Source organism: Malaclemys terrapin, chromosome 11 (genome assembly GCF_027887155.1).
Source record: "Malaclemys terrapin pileata isolate rMalTer1 chromosome 11, rMalTer1.hap1, whole genome shotgun sequence".
NCBI lineage: Eukaryota > Metazoa > Chordata > Testudines > Emydidae > Malaclemys > Malaclemys terrapin.
Window position 1 is genome coordinate 67,402,153 of NC_071515.1, and position 18,286 is coordinate 67,420,438.

An 18,286-nucleotide genomic window follows, 5' to 3' on the forward strand; every position below is an offset into this window, starting at 1 on the left:
AAAACTTGGCTGCAACTGAAGTACAGTCCATCTGTAGCCCTAAAAAATCCCAACTCTTTTGTTTTAGGAACTTTAAAAAAAACAAAACCCACAGAGCCTTAAATTCAAGTCTTGGTACCGACACAATGGTAATGCTCCTCTCTCACAAAACTGGGCAGATGCCATTGCCCTTTTATAGATGATTATGCAGGAAATCAGCCATACCCCTTCAAGCTCAAAGACAGCACCTTCTCAACAAGCTTGGGGTTCAAGCCCAGAGCCTCCTCTCACCTCCTTGGCTGTACATTATTGGTGGGCTTTAAATTCAGGAAAAAACATGGTCACATAAAAAAGCCATGTATCTTGAGCACCAGACAGTAATTAAAGATAGCATTGAGACGTGTTTCCTGCACCAGCTCCCAGTGTGGTGGTGGTTTACTTTTATTTAATTTATCCCTGTATCCTTCCTACGTCCTTTGAAAAGCAAGCTGTTAACACGTGATCAGACTTCTGTCACAAGGTCACCTTTCCTGGACCCTTCTTGGATGTGCAGTACCTCAGTTCTCCCCTTCTATAGCATCATGCACACAACAGTCACAGTCCAGAACAAAATCTCACTCCTAGGCTCGGGTTTATTAATATACAAATGATATATTGTATTGGTCAGAGATCAAGACAATCAAATTCAATAAAAACAAGTGCAAAGTACTACAGTTAGGATGGGAAAAGTCAAATATACAACTACAAAATGGGGACTAACTGGCTAGACACAAAAGGACTAGTACTGCACAAAAGGATCTGGGGGTTACAGTGGATCACAAATTGAATGTGAACCAACATATGATGCAATTGCAAAAAAGGCCAATAACATTCTGGGGTGTTGCATGTAAGTTGCATATAAGTGCAGCAGTGTTACATGTAAGACACAGGAGGCAGTTGTGGACAAACTGGAGAGAGTTCAGAGGAGAGCAACAAAAATGATAAAAGGTTTGGAAAAAACTAACCTATGCAGAAAGCTTACAAATCTGGCCATAGTTAGTCATGAGAAAAGAAGACTGAGGAGGGATGTGATAACAATCTTCAAATATGTTAAGGACTGTTATAAAGAGGTCTATGATCAATTGTTCCCCATGTCCACTGAAGGTAGGACAAGTAGTAAAGGGCTTGATCTGAGCAAGGGAGATTCAGGTTAGCTATTAGGAAAAAAATTCTAACAATAAGGATAGTTACGCTCTGGAGTAGGCTTCCAAGGGAGGTTGTAGAATCCCCGTCATTGGAAATTTTTAAGAACAGGTTGGACAAACACCTGTCAGGGATGGTCTAGGTTTACTGCCTCAGGGCACGGGGCTGGACTAGCTGACCTCTTCCAGCCCTACATTTTTTTGATTCTATATTCCAGCTCTTGTATAGGAACCCCTCTGTCCAATCCATGTCTTCTCCTCAGGATTCCACAGTCCCCCAACTAGAAACTACAAATAGATCTCCCGAACATGACTGACTTTCACTTTTCAGTTTTAAGGGCCCACATCATCTTCCAGCAGGCTCCCTGATTTGCTTGCCAACTTCTGTCTATATCGCCCCTCAGGATCCTTACCCTGTCCCTTGACAGGACGGATCTAACAGCCACAGTTGTTTCCTACAAGAATCTCAATAGAGGAACTCCCAGCTCTCTTCCAAATCACACTCCCAGCTCCCTTTCAGCTTGGGAGCCACCACCAGTCCTTCCCTAGATCCTAGTTACTGGAGAGCCTCCCTGCTGAGAACAGGCTCTCATTTACATATGCCAGCGGGCCTGACTTTATCACCTGCTCCCTGTTCCTCAAAGTTCCATGATTTAGGAAGAAAACCAGGCACGATAGTGCTTGGTGTATGAAGATGCCTTACCCGGTGGCAAGTGCCCAGAGGTCCCTTTTGTGCTGCTCGCTTCACAAAGATAGGAGAGGAGACTGCCCGAGATCTTACAATGGGAAAGACACAGATGAAGTGTTGGATGCAAGGAATAACATGAAAACAAAGAATGTGGTGGTGATTGGCACAGTTTTGTTACTTCCATATTTTGTTGTCATTTTGGTGGGGTTTTATACTTTCTGCTTTAGGCTTTGCAACAAAGACTCTAGAATTCAAACTTAGTTGGTTTTGTTGATGTTATGGGAGGTGGAATATAACACAGCTCATTCATCCCAGCTGCATTGGCTCTGTGTTGCTAACAATAGTAAAAGCTTATTTCTGTTAGTAGGCTAACCAGATATAACTCAAAACGTACACGAGAAGATACGTGCAGTAACCATTTTGCAGAGATACTTTTGTCCCTAAGCATGCTTGAAAACGCGAACCTTTTTCAAACAATGGGAGCCCGTTGAAAGCTGTCGGACAACATTTCTTACCTTTTTAAGTGATTTGTAAATTTAAAAAGTCACTTTCTGCCACGCACAGTAGGGGGTGGGATTTTTCAAAACATCTCCGCATCAACCTAACTCTGCTCTATTGAAGTAAATGGGCGCAGTGGTAAAACTCCCAATGACTACAGTAGGCACAGTTAGGTCAACACTGAGTACTTTGGAAAATATGCTCCTCAAAGACTTGCATATATAGCTGCTAGTCTGAATTGACATTCTTATTTGTGAAGGACAGGTTGTTGAACTTGCTACTTAAGGAACTAAAAGGCTTGATTCTGCAAAGTGCTGAGGACTCTCAAATGCCATTGTTTCCATCACCATTGACTGAGGGTCAAGTGAAAACCGCCTCTTAAATGTCTCCTCTAGCCTTTTAGAAGGCATCAAGTTCACTTCACCAAACCTTAAAGATGCCATTCTCCTTCTGAAATTTGTTATGAATATTTTTCACTTTGCTGCTGTCTGTTGAAAATCACTAAAGAAAAGGAATAAATTACTTTAGCCAGTTGTGTTTTTTTTCCTTTTCTTGCAATAAAAACAGCCTCCTCTTCAGCAGAAAACGTTTGACTAGTGTAAGATTTATCACTTCATTGTAGTAATAACTTAAGAAACAGGCCTTCAGGAGTGTTTATATTAGTCTCTTCGGCATTAAAATATACCTTTTTAAATCCAACAGTAAAGAGCACTTTTAAGGTAACTTATGATTATCGCCAAGAAATAGGGTTCTTTCACTTTTACAGTATTTATATAATTTAAGAAGCTAAATCAGGGGTTCTTGTGTTTAACCAAAGGTTGTACTTTACCAGGTATGCAGCTTCTATTGACGACATATTGGAAGAGGAAGAACATTATGCAGATCAGCTAAAAGAATATCTTTTCTACGCAGAAGCTCTGAGGTAAGTATATTAACATAAAAGATTAGAACCCATGTACTTCTGTTGCTTTATTTTGATACATGCTCTGCAGATTTCTGTCTCTATCCCTTACGATTTTTACTTTTGAAGAAAACATTACACAGTTACGTTCTGAAGTCTGCAAATACCTTGCATCTTGTATTGCCCAGTAAGCCAATCAGAGTTGAGTATAACTGAGGTGGTTAGTAATTCAATGGCAGAACCTCCAGACAAAATCCAGGTGCTCTAGGAAGTAATGTTGTATGTTGATTAAGCTGTGCTCCTCCCTTTGAATTAATGCCCCAGCATGCTGCTGCAGGACAATCTTCTGCTGGAGGTGCCATCTTCCATTATGAGACACAAAAGAGTCTCTGACCACTTACGGCTGTTAAAAAAAATTCCCATGCCTAGTTTTGAAGTTTCCCAAATAACTTCTGGTTGTGACAGATACATTCTGCCTCCCTAACGTCCTCTAGTACTCCTTCCTGCCCTAAAGTACTGTGTGCTTTTGCTGTGAACAGTTACAGTTGCCACATTCACTAAGTGGCAACGCTTGTGTTTGCAAATCCGTTCGTAAAGTTTGCAAAGCACATTGAGATCCTTCTGAATGAAAGGCACTGTATAAATTTAGGTACCATATCACTTTTTACAAACAAAATTTTTTTTCATACACTCTAAGGAATTTGGAGTCTTTGGGTTAAGTTACAGTGAAAGACGTTTTCCTAAGATTAATGTGCATCTTTGCCTGTCACACAGGCACAATGTCCAAAATGACATGTAAACCCTTTCCTACAATTGGAATTTTTGCTGTAACATGTTGAATGAAACCATTTTAGAAGGATTTCCTTAGATAGAGGATGGTTTTATATGGCATACAAAATCTTAGTATGAGATTATGGAAAAAGGAGCAGCAGGAGAATATGCTTTGGGTCACTGAAGTATAAAATCACTAACACACCAGAAATTCTGTAATTTAGCAGGCTTGCTCTAGAGTTATGTTTACTGTTATAGGGCTATTAAATACAGGCTAGATAAATGACTGAACATGACGTATGCCAAAAAGAACATTTTTACTTTTTGTTTTTTTGGTTTTTTTTTTAAGCTTAGAAGGTGGTAAAAACGTAGCAAGACAAAATATTACATGACAAATGGTTCACTGATTGTTTTCAGGGCCGTTTGCAGGAAACATGAACTAATGCAGTACGACTTGGAAATGGCTGCTCAGGACTTGGCATCTAAGAAACAACAGTGTGAAGAACTGGCAACAGGAGTGAGTCTGTTTTTCCGTTTTCTTCTTCAAGACTTGAATTTTTTTTTTTTTTTAGAGAGCTAAACAAGTTAGGGTGACATCCAAATGGCATTTAACAGATAGATAACATGTGGACAGCTGGTTATGATGACAAGTATCACATGAGCTGTAGATCTTTTAGTAGTTTACAGTAAATTATTTTCATGGTGATTTATACAGTTTGTGCAGGGCTTTTTTTTTATTCAGACCTAGCAAATACAAGCTTGCAAGTAAGGTGATCTGAAGTGTTTCAAATGAGATGAAATAGAATACTACAAAGACCAAAGTTTCTGGTTAGTTACGGTCATCTGGGAAAAAAATCTTTGTTGTATCTTTTAAAAGCTTACCATCCTCATTATGAAATGTTAGGTGTCCGTCCCCGTCTTCCCCACCTCCTCTCGTCCACCTCCCCCCCCCCCCCCCCCCAGGGAAAATGGCTGAAGTTAGATAATATCTAAAAACAAATATTTGCATTTAATCTGAAAGGTGAATAAACAGAGTAAACAATTACTGCTAAAGTTATTAATATCTTAATGTAGAATTATTTTACTGTTTTTTTCATATAATATGAGAAGAAATATTACTTGAAGATTAGAAATTGGTGACTGAAAACAAATTCATTCAATATGGGCCCAGAATGAAGCCCATTAAAGTCAATGGGAGTCATTCCCTTGAGTCCAGTGGTCAGTGGATCAGGCCATAAGACTCTATCAAAGTATTTGAAGAGAGAAAGTGGGTGCGGTAATACTTTTTACTGGACCAACTTCTGTTGGTGAGAGAGAGACAAGCTTTCATGCTTGCACAGAGCTCTTCTTTGAGTACGTTCCCAGACTTGAAGAAGAGCTCTGTGTAAGCTTGAAAGGGTCTCTCTCTCTCTCTCTCTCTCCAACAGAAGTTAGTCCAATAAAAGATATTACCTCACCCACCATGTGTCTCTAATGTCCTGGGACCAACCCGGCTACAACACTGCATACAACAATGGAAATAATTTGATGGCAGTTTTTGAAGAGGTTAGAGACTTCATGTGACGTTTCAGACAGACAATTTTTAGTAAATAGGAGTTAATATCGGTTTGTTTAACTGTTGGTTTTAATTTGAACTATCATGCCTCTTGCACCCACCTAGCAGTAGTCCATTTTTCAGTGTCGGACTGCCACCAGCCAAATATTGATTCTCATTCGACTGGAACAAAGCATTTAGAGCATTTTTCTGTTTGATTTTAGACTCTGAGAACGTTTTCTCTAAAGGGAATGACGAGCAAACTGTTTGGTCAGGAAACTCCTGAGCAAAGAGAAGGCAAGATAAAGGTTCTAGAAGAACAGATCCATGAAGGGGAAGAACAACTGAAATCTAAAAATGTGGAGGGCAGGTAAAGGTGGAATTTTTAATATATCCTTGGTGTTTACGAGCTGTCTATAAAAATTCCTGTCATTTGCAAGTTATGAAATTAATTACAGTACACTCAGCTCCTGATCTGAGAGGATAGCTTATGTAAGAGCTGATCGCTTTCCCAGTTACTGAGACCCATTTAATGGCCGACTCCTTGTTTTATGTTCAGCTGGTAATATATTTAACAGGGGGCTGTAAGCAAACAAGGATTTGAGCTTTGTAGTGGCTATTTGAATGTAGAATTCAGATGTAGTTTTAGTTCAGTCTGTAAATATGGCTCCTGACATTAGAGCTAATAATTCCTTAGAAAGTTTTGTATGAAGGATAGTTGACTTCTGTTTGTGATTAAATGTTTTAGCAAGCTACATTTGAATGACTGATTCTTAGTATTCTAACTAGTAGGAGCTCACATTCCAAAACCTACATATTTGTGTCAGAACACATTCATTTTTATTATTATAGGAAAGATGAGTGTGCTATCTGTTAGCTGTAATCCTTACATACCAAAAGATAAGAAACAGACCAGTTCATACACAGTTCAAAACAACAAAATACTCAATAGAAATTAGGACACGGTAAATGGAATTCCTTAATCATCTTGACAGAAGTGCTGGACATCTGCTTTTATAGCTCAGGAAACAGTTTTCAAATGAATACTTGTCTAGTTTGTGCAGTGCGGTACAAACAGTAAGCTATGGGTTATTTTAGAGTATGAACTTGCCCCTGTTTTGGTTAAGTTAGAGCTGGAGGCAAATATTGCAGACAAACAGGAAAAGGGAGTATTCTATTCTGAAATAAAGTTGCTTCAGCTAAGCTTGTGCCCACTTTCTGCGAACATTCAAACAATCGTACATCACTGACTTAAATGCTCGCGACAAGTCGATTTTAAGATGGTCTACAGGATTCTCACAGGAAATGAGATGATCTAAGAGGATGTTGAGGCGCAAAGCCCCTCAACCAGAGCATTGTATTTAGTGAGCCTGGCAAGGATCTGAATATAAATTCATTATGAATTATTCATTTAGTTCTGCGGCCACATAGATTAACTTCAGTCAGATCTATCTGTGAAGGTCTCCAGTTATAAAAAATTATGTGATTCACTATTAAAAATTTCTGAAGAACGAGGTGAATTATTGTGGCACACATTCCAATATTAGAGCAAGTAAAAGTATAAAATGAGGATCCCGTCCAAGGTGCAGAGAAATGACTCTGATCAAACTTCTAGACTATAAAAGCGTAGCACTTCAGGTATTGACAAAGGCAGAGTCCTTCTCCCAGTAATTTCAGTAGCAGCTGGCTAGGGCCCATAATGTATTAAGTATTTTTTAAAACACTCACATTAACAAAAGTATATTGTTTTCATTTCAGAGAGTTCGTGAAAAGTGCTTGGACAGATATTGAACGCTTCAAAGAGCAAAAGAATCAAGACTTGAAAGAGGCCCTCATAAATTATGCTGTGATGCAGATTAGCATGTGCAAAAAGGTAGGTTTTGCTTCTGACAGATATGACAAATGTATAAATAGTAGTCGGGGACCCGGGGCAGATCTGTAACGAATGGGAGAACTACTGTTGTAGAAGGCTGGAAATCAGTCGAGTAGGAGCTGCAGTGTAGTCCATCTTGCATGCAAGATGCCATATCCTTGCTGCCTCCTCTCTCTCTTCCTGGCATGCACTGAGGTTAAGAGAGATTCTCCTGTGTTGGTAACAGTATGCATTAAACAGTGTGGATTAAATCCTCAGTCTTTTCCCCATCCTTGTATATGTAAAGTTCCTATTAGTCAGTGGGAGTTTTGCATGACTTAAGTCTACAGGTAATGTATGCAAACATGTCACATTCATTTATTGGTTGCAAGGTTCCTTTGTTTGAATAAGCAAAAATCACTTTTTTTTTTAAAGGGAATTCAAGTTTGGACAAACGCAAAAGAGTGCTTCAGCAAGATGTGATTATCCAGAAACTAATTTTTCCTCAACAAAGTGCCAGAGAACAGAAGCACAAGTGCACAATCACGGATACTAAGTTGCTACATGATCTACATATAAATCATGAAATAAATGAGTTGAGTAAATACAGTTTTCTTTATGCTGATTGTAGTTGTGTTAATAAAGGACAAAAAAGAAATGTCCTTAAATTGTTAGTCCCTAACAGTCACTTCTGTGGCATATTTTACATGTAGCAAATAATTGAGGGTAAAGGGGTTAATGAAAGCTGCAGCTGTACATTGAGGCAAAGGCTTTAGGGAAAGTCCCGACTAACCCAAAAAAGTATAGTGTCATACACAACTGAACTGTTCTCTGTGTGTATCTTCTGAACCATCACAGTCCGCATTAGATCATCTCCCGATGCCCGCTTTCAGCCCTTGCTGGTTAGGATTTGTAATACTCTAGGGTCGGGGTTTTTTGTTTGTTTTGCTTTTTAATTTTGCACACACAGTTGTGTTCTTGAGGTTTACACCATAAGAAAACAAAAACTGAAATTCATTGTACTGCTTAGGGGTTCATAGTTACATGTCTGTGCATCTCCATGGCGAAATTTGTTTTTTTCCAAAATTCAGGTTAAACACAGTCTCAAACTTCTGAGAATTTTTTCATACCCTCTACAGTAGAGGAATTGAACAACAGGTCTATACCATACTCCTCAGTTACTGTTTCCCATTAGAATGTTAATACTGACATTGATCTGTCATCTAATTTTCTATTACTAGTAAAGGAGAGTAATGACCCAACTGAGCAACAGGGCCAAACTCAGACCTGATGTAATCCAGTGCAACTTCAACTCACTTTATGGAAACTGCTTACCCCAGGTGTAAATGTGGGCCTGTTTTCAAAACTGCAATTATCGTTTAGCTCTGTAGAAATAGTCACCTTTAAAATGAATCTGTGGAACATGAAAATAGCTGGTTTTCTTTTGAATATTTAAGATTTGTGGTGGTCTGCTGGCTTGGCTTGGCTCTTGAAACACCGTGTTTCAATATTGCAGATACATACCTGTGAACTGATTTTACAGATACCTACATTAATTTGGTTCTTTACTGTTTTGGCTGTAACATTTTAAATTGCAGCTGAATAAATTTTAATCTGTTAGACTGAGCTATTTGTCTTTATGATACGGTACGTTCAAGAGCCAAGCATTTTTATTTCTTGCTAGCTTTGCAGAATCTGAAATATGAGATGCTGTTTCTAATTATACCAAAAAAAAAAAACAAAGCAAAGAAACCCCATCGCTATTGTTTCATGGGGCTTTTCTACATGTTTAAAATGTCCCTGGAATTTTGTGGAATTTGCCAGACCTAATGAGTAATCCAAAAGAAGATTTGCTGTAATGTTCACTTGAGTCACATATGTTTAATTATTATATACTACAAATAACACTAATTATCAGATTCTGATTTAATGTATGCAAAAGTCTTTAAAATTTGCTATACAATAGACCTTCTATAATGTATCCATTCATTTTTCAAATACCAGATCCTGTGTTTTGCTGTGGCATTATATGTTAAATCATTAAGAGCTGGTGTAGGCCAAGATCTGAATTATTTAAAAGGTTAAACATCAGTTTATACTTTTAGCTCCTCTACCTTTTCAAGGCACATGATAATGACAAATCTAGGTCATCCTCTGAAGTGATGTTGAGCAGAAAGAGTCTCTCCTTTTAATACTTACAGAAATACAAAATCATTCCATTTTAAAGAACTGTAGTATTCAGGTCCTATAACAAGTACAGTAAGGACTTGTACATTCCAGAAATCAGGATTTGCGCATCTAGAGTATCCAGTAAACATTCTAGAGTAGTGGTGCCTTAATCCAATACCAGGAGGCACTTGAAGTAAATGTTTTTCATGCACTTCGATTTTGTTTGATAGATCTTTCTGGTGCCTCTTTTCCCCCATATTTCACATGCTGTACAACTTACTAAATGTATTATATGCCTTTTTTTCTTGCTAGTTGTATTAAATTTGAGAAGGGAACAAAACCGTTCTTGTAAGCTTTGTGCCAAATATGCTAAATAAAACTGCTCTTTGATATTTTTGTTGTTATTCTTTTGCAAAATACTTTATTTTAGATTTTTCCGGTTTTGAAAACGATTGCTCCATATTTGGGTTCAGATTTTTGCGCTGTTTGGGCCTTAAAAGAACATTGCAGAGATTAGGCTCCAAAGTTGGGTTTAATATTTTGTTTTTTTTTTTTTTAAATCACTAAGTGACTGACTTGCTTTTTATGTAAAGAAGCTAGTGTCTGGCTAAGGCTGAAACTAGATTCCCATTAAAAGTTAATTTTAGACCCCACCCTATCTTTTGATAGAATGAAGCCACATGAGTTTCATACATACCCTTGCCTTACTCAGGGTAATACTTTTTTTGGAAAGGTTTAATCAAATCTGACAAAACTTGGAAGAGACAAAAGAGTAAAAATTGAAGTGGGGTCAATTTCTGTGACATTTTTCCTACCTTGGCTTAGAAACTCCATATTTGTTGGTCTTGGCAACCACTGGTGGCTTTGCCAAATTTTAGAGGGGACATTCTCTTTTTAACAGCAGTTTCCATGTTGCTAATAAGGTCCACATAACAAATACACTTTAGAATGATGCAGGCTGCATAACCCACAAAATACCTTTTACACCTTAAGAACAGTTCTGAAATCCCTGCCCTTGGCTTAATTCTTAATTTGTCCACACTTACAAAATTATTAGCGGAACAGACCAAAATGCTGCTATGACGAAGTGTCTATATAGTGTCTATATAGACCAACGGTTCTCAACCTATTTATCATTGTGAGCCGCGTATGCAGCTCTCTGTGTGTTATGTGGGCCACATCCACACAATATATATACTACCTGAATGGCCCCGAGGCTGTCACATGGGCTGCAGCTGTGTGCTGATTGGGCTGCAAGCAAGGTCACAGGAAGAGATTCACCAATATAGACTATATGTTCTTGAGTGGTCAGTTTTCATGGGACAATTGCCAACCCCTCTTGAATATTGCTTTTCTAAGGCGGTCTTGGCCATTTACATGTGGCAGGAAGCATTAACCAGTATTGTCGTTGCCATCTCCAGCACCCCATGCCGGAATTTAGGTATTCACCACTATGCCATTCACTACCACTTTCTGATCCTGAAAGATAGTCATCCCAGATAGAGGCATCTCCATAGTTGTGTATTGATAAGTTCCAGAGATGCGAACCCAAGTTTCCTATTTTTACCTCTTCCAGCTTATCCCTCCTACCTCTTTTTTTCACGTTTTCTCTCTTGCTTTCTCTCTTATTTGTGTGTCCAGCTGATCTGGCCAAGACAGACTTAACCTTGCAATTCTTTGCTAGGACCAGTTTGGCAAGCAAAAGGCAAATTTTGGCACCCTTGTCAGTGATGAAAAATATGCTTCCAGCAGACTAGCCAAAGGAAATTAAGAACAACTTAGCCAAATGTTTTCCAGAGTCAACGTAGTAAAGCCAGAGTCCCAGAACTGGTAACTGGGCCGTGCACTCTGCCTAAGGTCTTCCAACAACTGAACTGCAATCCAGAAACAAGCTGCATTCTGTCTTTGGCTATTCTATTTTCTTCTCCTTTTCCATGTGCTTGGTTTTGTTACAGATTTTTATTTTTTATTTCATGCCAAAGAGCTCAGACCTACAGTCATGTTTTGGGCTGCAATCCAGACCAAGGAGAGGTTCTCACCACCTGCTCTAGTCTTGAATGCCTTAAATGCTCTGCTGCTATGGCTCATAGCACGATACCAACAGCCAGAAGACAAGAATGCTGTTCCCCAAGTGTCTGTGTAACGTGCAGCAAGCAAATAAAGTAAAAATACGCTTTCTAATGACTGACTTAATAAGCTACTGCCTTGGTTCAAGGTAGATTTCTTACCAATCTTTTTTTCTTCCCAGCTATGGCTGATGTTCTCTGTCAGGACCTTCCATAGAATTACAAAGTGCTGGTTTCCCTTGTCTTCCTAGGGAAGATCTTTGCCTAAACTGGGAACTGAATATAGGTGAGAAACCTGAGACTTCAACCCCCCTGGTTGAAGGACTCATCTTTCTCAACTTGCAAGATTTCTGGCCCGTTGTGTCTATCCACAAGATGGCAAGATGGCTTCTTTCTCCTTCGATCTTACCAAACTCATTGTTTAGCCCCCAGACGCAGGATGACCTCATGCTGTTCTTCCCTTTCTGTGGGTTTCCCATCCCCCTGCTGATTTGTATGTAAATAGGGCTTCCATTCATTGTTTTGATTCCCCAGTGCTACCTTCTCTCCTGCCTGGGAGAAAACCTGTTTCTTCCTGTGTTTAGTCACAGACTATAAAGCATAATATCTCCTTTAGCTCAAGTAGCAAAGGCTAGTATGTTTGTAGCTGACCCACCAAGTTTCTAGTCTCTGCTCCACAAGGGCACCTTCGTAATGTAGTATTGGGTCCATTGTCTACATTGTAGCTGTCTGACAAACTGCTCCATCAACATCATCTTCCGGTGCTGTCAGGTGCATGACATCTATCACGAAAATGGATTACAATATTTCCTTCTGCTTATAAGTTGTCTGATCAGCTCTGTTTAAAAAAAAAATGATTTGCAAGATGTTAAGGTGCTTTTCATGCATGGTTTTCTATAATTTGCATCCTTTCTCAATACTTGGGTGAGGTGATTGGGGGTGCATTTCTCCACTGACTCTTTAGCATCACTCAGTTTTATTGCTAACGTCAGAGGAAATAGAACCCTTGGCTGTCTCCGTATTTGGCCATTTTAAAATTGCACAATATGTCCAAACATCCTTGCCTTGATGAAGTCTCCCTACCATTATGATGTATTTCCTTTGCTAGGAGTCCTTTTTCACGGCTGGGCATGAACAATATCAACTCTATTGCCATTGTGTTTCAATGTCTTGCCTTCCATTTGATAGAATGTGTGTGTGTGTCTCTCTCTCTCCACTTGATGAAGGATGTTGAAAAACTGAGGTGGGCCAGAAAAGAGAGAGAGAGAATTATAAAATCTTAATTACTACATGATCAGAAAAATCCCTTGGTGTGCCTCTTCATAGTAGTGGTGCAGTGGTCTGAATCTCATCATCCCTGCATTAGTGATGACCGGAGATAAGAGAATTCTTCTTAGAAGTGCTGTTTGAGACCAGACCAGAAGGAAGGAAATATTAATTTTATTGGAAGTGCCTAGGAGCCTCCGTCATGGATCCGGTGCTGCACAAACATAACAAAAACACAATACTACCCCCCGAGAACTTACACGCATGAGGTATCGAGCTTCAGTTTGACGTCTTCTCAGGCCATTGCATCTTTGCCTCTTTCCAATCCATCTCAATCAAAGCCATATATTGTACAACCCTTGTCCCTTAGAGCCAAAGAATACGATCTGGGAAGTCTACCATTATCAAGTGCTTTCCTGATGTTTTCTCTACTCTTTCCAGTTCGGAGCTGTTTTTCTTGGAAAGGCAGATGAAATTAGCAGTGACATCGCTTATGGGGTTGCATTGTATGTTTGCATTCCAGTAGTACCCAAAGGTCCCAGTCAAACTGTAAGCAGTGTGCAAATACATAGTGAGAGACAGGCGCTGCTTTACAGAGCTTGCAAGCTAAATACACCAGACCAACAAAAGGGGATGAGAGGCAGAGAGGTAACAAGATGTGCTCACGGTCAAGAGCAGAGCCAGAGCCAGGAATCGAATCTATGACTTCTAAAATATAGGACACGGGTAGGCAACCTATGGCACGCATGCTGCTTTCAGTGGCACTCACACTGCTCGGGTCCTGGCCACCGGTCCGGGGGGCTTTGCATTTTAATTTAATTTTAAATGAAGCTGCTTAAACATTTTAAAAACTTTATTTACTTTACATACAACAATAGTTTAGTTATATATTATAGACTTATAGAAAGAGACCTTCTAAAAACGTTAAAATGTATGACTGGCACGCGAAACCTTAAATTAGAGTGAATAAATGAAGACTCAGCACACCACTTCTGAAAGATTGCCGACCCCTGATATAGGACATTAACTCTTAATTTAGTGGCTTATTCCTTAGACCACCCGGCCTCGCAATAGTGGAAGGAGTGATTGTCATAAATACTTTGGACACAAGTTGGTTTAAACATTCATCATAATTCAAGAGAAAAAGGGTCTGGCCTTGGGCTCCTGGCACAGGATTGGGAGCAGGGATTCCAGTTCTAGCTCTGCCCCTGCCTCCCTGCATGACTCACCTTCATTAGAAACAAAAGGGATGCCTGCCAGTTGCTGAAGTGACTGATTCCTAAAAAACTAAGCTTGGAATGTTCCAAAACTGAGCATACGTGGTGAGCCCTGTGTGTCGGTGAGCATGAGGACAGTGCCTAACATACTGGGAGGTGACATCAGAATGCAAACAACAATAGTAGCTGGTTCCAGCTTCATTTACAATTACAGCTGTGTTTGAAGCTGATGTGGAGATGAGCACAATGTCTTAAAAAGAATTTTGCTCTACATTGGTAAGATTTGGGGGTGGCAAACAGGGCTTTGGAGTGGAGCGCGGAGCAGCTCCGGAGCAGTGGAGCTGCAGGTTTTTGCCTGGAGCTGGAGCGGAGCTGGAGCACAGCTCCAAAGCCCTGGTGGCAAACTCTAGCAACTCTGATTAAATGAGAAGCAGAACTGTCAGTCTGCAATAGTGCATTTTTATTTTTAAACAGAACCTGCTTGAACCTGGGGCGAAGCTGCATCTATCTTGATGGGCTTCATAACTCAGGAGAAAGCCTAGAGCCTGAGCATGCAAACACTCATGAGACTAGTCCCATGGATCCAGCAGGACAACTCGTACGAGTAATGCTAACTCACAGACCAGTTACAGGATTCTCCACATTAATTCAATGAGCTGCGATGATTAGCTTATTTACTTACCGCAAATGTTTTGACAGACAAATAGGTTTCTTTACATATCCTGGCACATGATGAAAACAATCAGACTCGCTTTAGAAAACAGCTGCCTATAAATGAATGTCAATAATCTACTTCTATTTAGCATTCTGGTAAAGTTCACTGTGCATAGATGGAATTAATGTAGCAAAAAGAAAAATACAATTTAGCTCGCCCTCTTGTGCCTCTAAGAAGTAATTCAGATTGGGCTAATGTAAACTATACACACCATGGAGACCAATACTGCAGCCATTCACCACTGTTTATAGCAGTAATATAAATATTCAGTTGCTATTCTGATAATGTTCTCTAGAGAGCATATTAAATAGTTTAAATATACAGAGGTACTGTATATGACTGTAGTAATGAACTCAAAATATCACTGATTAACTCCATTGACTTCAATGTCGTTAACTACGAGTTAATTATAAGCAGTGTGTTTTAGAATGATTGTACGTAACCAACCAACCTTGGCTCTCAGATGTGTGCAGTTCCATTGCCACAGTGGGAGTCCCGCATATAGCTCTGAGGACAGAATTTATCCCATAGTTTTTCATCTAGTGCTAATTTCCTTTGGCTAGATTAACAATTGCCTGTGAGATTCATATGTTCTAAGGTCAGAAGGGACCATCATGACCATCTAGTCTGCCCTACTGCATAACACAGGTCATATTCCTGTTTGAACTACAACATATATTTTAGAAAGCCATCCAATCTGGATTTAAAAGTTTCCAGTGCTTGAAAATCTGCTATACTCCTTGGTAAACTGATCCAATGACTGTTAAAAATGTGTGCCTCATTTCAAGTCTGAATTTGTCTAGCTTCAGCTTCCAGTCATTAGACCTTTGTCTGCTAGATTGCAGAGCTCTTTCTTATCAAATTCCTATGCCGCATGTAGATACTTACAGACTGTAATCAAGTCGCACCTTTCTTTTTGATAAACTAAACAGGATTGAGCTCCTTCAGTCTTTCATAAGTAAGATTGACCAAAACAGTGGGAAACGTTCTCATGTTATTTTCTGACCCTCCTCAGTTTTTCAACATACTTCATCAAGTGTGGACACCAAAACTGGACATAGTATTTCAGTAGAGGTCTCACCAGTGCCAAATACAAGGGTAATATAACTTAGAATATCAGGGTTGGAAGGGACCAAAGTCATCAAATCCAACCCTCTGCTCAAAGGGGAGGGGGGCCCAATCTCTAGACAGATTTTTACCCCAGTTCCCTAAATGGTCCTCTTAAGGATTGAACTCACAACCCTGGGTTTAGCAGGCCAATGCTCAAACCACTGAACTAGCTCTCCCCTTCTCAATGCCTGCTTGCTATTCCCCTATTTATGCATCCAAGGATCTCATTAGCTCTTTTGGCCACGGCATCATATTAGGAACTAACATTCAGCATTTTAGCCAGCATGACACCCTAGTCTTTTTCAGAATCACTGTTTCCCAGGATGGAATCTCCCATCCTTTAGTATGGCCTACGTTCGTTGTCCCTAGAACTATGACATTGTTGGCCATATTGCAATGCGTATTGTTTGTTTGCTCACAGTTTACCATGCAATCCAGAGTACTCTATATCAGTGACCTGTTCTCTTCATCGTTTACCATTCCCCAAATCTTTGTGTCATCTGCAAACGTTCAGTGATGATTTTGTTTTCTTCCAGGTCATCGATAAAATATTAAATAGCATAGGGCCAAGAACCAATCCCTGAGGGACCTCATAAGAAACACTTGCTTGATGATGATTCTCCATTTACAATTACATTTTGAGACCTAGCAGTTAACCAGTTTTTAATCCATTTAATGAGTGCCAGTGTTGATTTTTGTCTCATTCCAGTTTCTTAATCAAAATGCTGTGTGGTACCTAGTCAAATGCCTTATTAAATAGTTCAGGTATATCACATTAACACTATTACCTTTTATCAACCAAACTTGTAATCTCAGCAAAAAAATCAAGTTAGTTTGAGAAGATCTGTTTTCCATAAACCCGTGTTGATTGGCATTAATTATATTGCCTCCCACCCTTAATTCTTTATTAATCAAGTCCTGTGTCATCCACTCCATTATTTTCCTTGGCATCAATGTCAGGCTGACAGGCCTATAATTATCTGGATCATCCCATTTAACCTTTTAAAATTCTGGCATAACATTAGGTTTCTTCCAGTCCTCTGGACTTTTCCCACTGTTCCAAGACGTAAATCAACATTAAAAATCCAGAGAGCTAATCAGTCAGCTCTTAACTTGCATTCAGGAGGTGTTTTTTTTTTTTAATCTGGAGCTGCTAGTTTTAAAATGTCCGTCTTTATTAGCTACTGTTTAATATCCTCCTGTGTTACTGTTGGAATGGAAAGTATTTATCCTCATGATATGAATACATCATCTAGCTTTTACCCAAACACAGAACAGAAATATTTACTAAATACTTCTACCTTTTCTGCAAAATTGACCATTGTACCATTTCCAGCTAGTAATGGACCAATTCCATTGTTAGAATTCCTTTTGTTCTTAGTATACTTTAATCTCTTTTTTATTGTCCCTAAATCAGCAGGCCATTGATTTCTCTTTGTGGCCTTTTGCTTCCCTCATCAATTTTCTACAATTCCTAGTTTCTCATTTATATTTATGCTATACACTTCTCCATTTTTCCATTTATTATATTTTAAAGCTGGTTTTACTTCCCCTGTAAGCCAGATTGTTTTGTGGTTTTGCTTTTCGTTTCAACCTATATAACCTTTCTCAATTGTGGATTTTGGGACATTTTAATCAAATAATCTTTAGAAGTTCTCAGTTATCATTCATGTTTTTCTATTCAGTTTCTTTCTCCCATGTGATTTTGGCTCATGATCACTTTCAGCTTCATGAAATTAGCCCTTTTAAAGCACCGTGTATATATATCACTGGTTTGGACTCGATTCTGTTTACACACAAAAAATGATCATTTGCCACCTAAGCACCCACTAATTTTTACTTCTGTAATCAATTCCCCTTTCTCTGTGAAGACAAAATCTAATATAGAATTCCCCTGCATTGGATGAAACACTTTTTGGGTTAATAAATTGTCATGTATTATAATTAGAAATTCTGAAGAAAATTTAGTAATGTAAGACCTCCAGCATATGTCACTCAGATTGAAGTCCCCCATTAATGATGCAGCTTCTTTTCTATATGTTATAGATAGGTCATAAGGAGCCAGTTGTCCTGTTCCCTGGTGTGATTTGGTGGTCTGTAGCAGACACCAACCCATACCCTAACTTGTGCTTTGTCTCTCAGGACATTGATCCATAAGCATTCAAGTTCATTTGCTTTCTAGTTGTTGATGACTTGGAAACTGGTAATGCCATCTTTGACACACAGTGCCATTCCCCCTCCCCTTTTTGCCACTTGATCTTCCCTAAATAGGTTATAGTCATTGATTTTAGCATTCATTCATGTGAATCTTCCCACCAGGTTTCAGTATACCAAGAAGG

The 18,286-nt window shown here is 39.2% G+C and overlaps 1 protein-coding gene across 2 annotated transcripts in view; it reads left to right on the forward strand.

Moving 5' to 3' along the window:
• SNX4 (sorting nexin 4) overlaps positions 1–9,965 on the forward strand; it is a 55,736-nt gene extending 45,771 nt beyond the window's left edge. For both annotated transcript variants that reach the window (XM_054043473.1, XM_054043474.1), the window contains exons 10-14: positions 3,179–3,268; positions 4,436–4,535; positions 5,777–5,922; positions 7,311–7,425; positions 7,840–9,965. In XM_054043473.1, the coding sequence (XP_053899448.1) occupies positions 3,179–3,268; positions 4,436–4,535; positions 5,777–5,922; positions 7,311–7,425; positions 7,840–7,887 (499 nt within the window). In that variant the 3' untranslated portion in view covers positions 7,888–9,965. The remainder of the gene's footprint in view (positions 1–3,178; positions 3,269–4,435; positions 4,536–5,776; positions 5,923–7,310; positions 7,426–7,839) is intronic.
• The last annotated feature ends 8,321 nt before the right edge of the window (positions 9,966–18,286 follow it).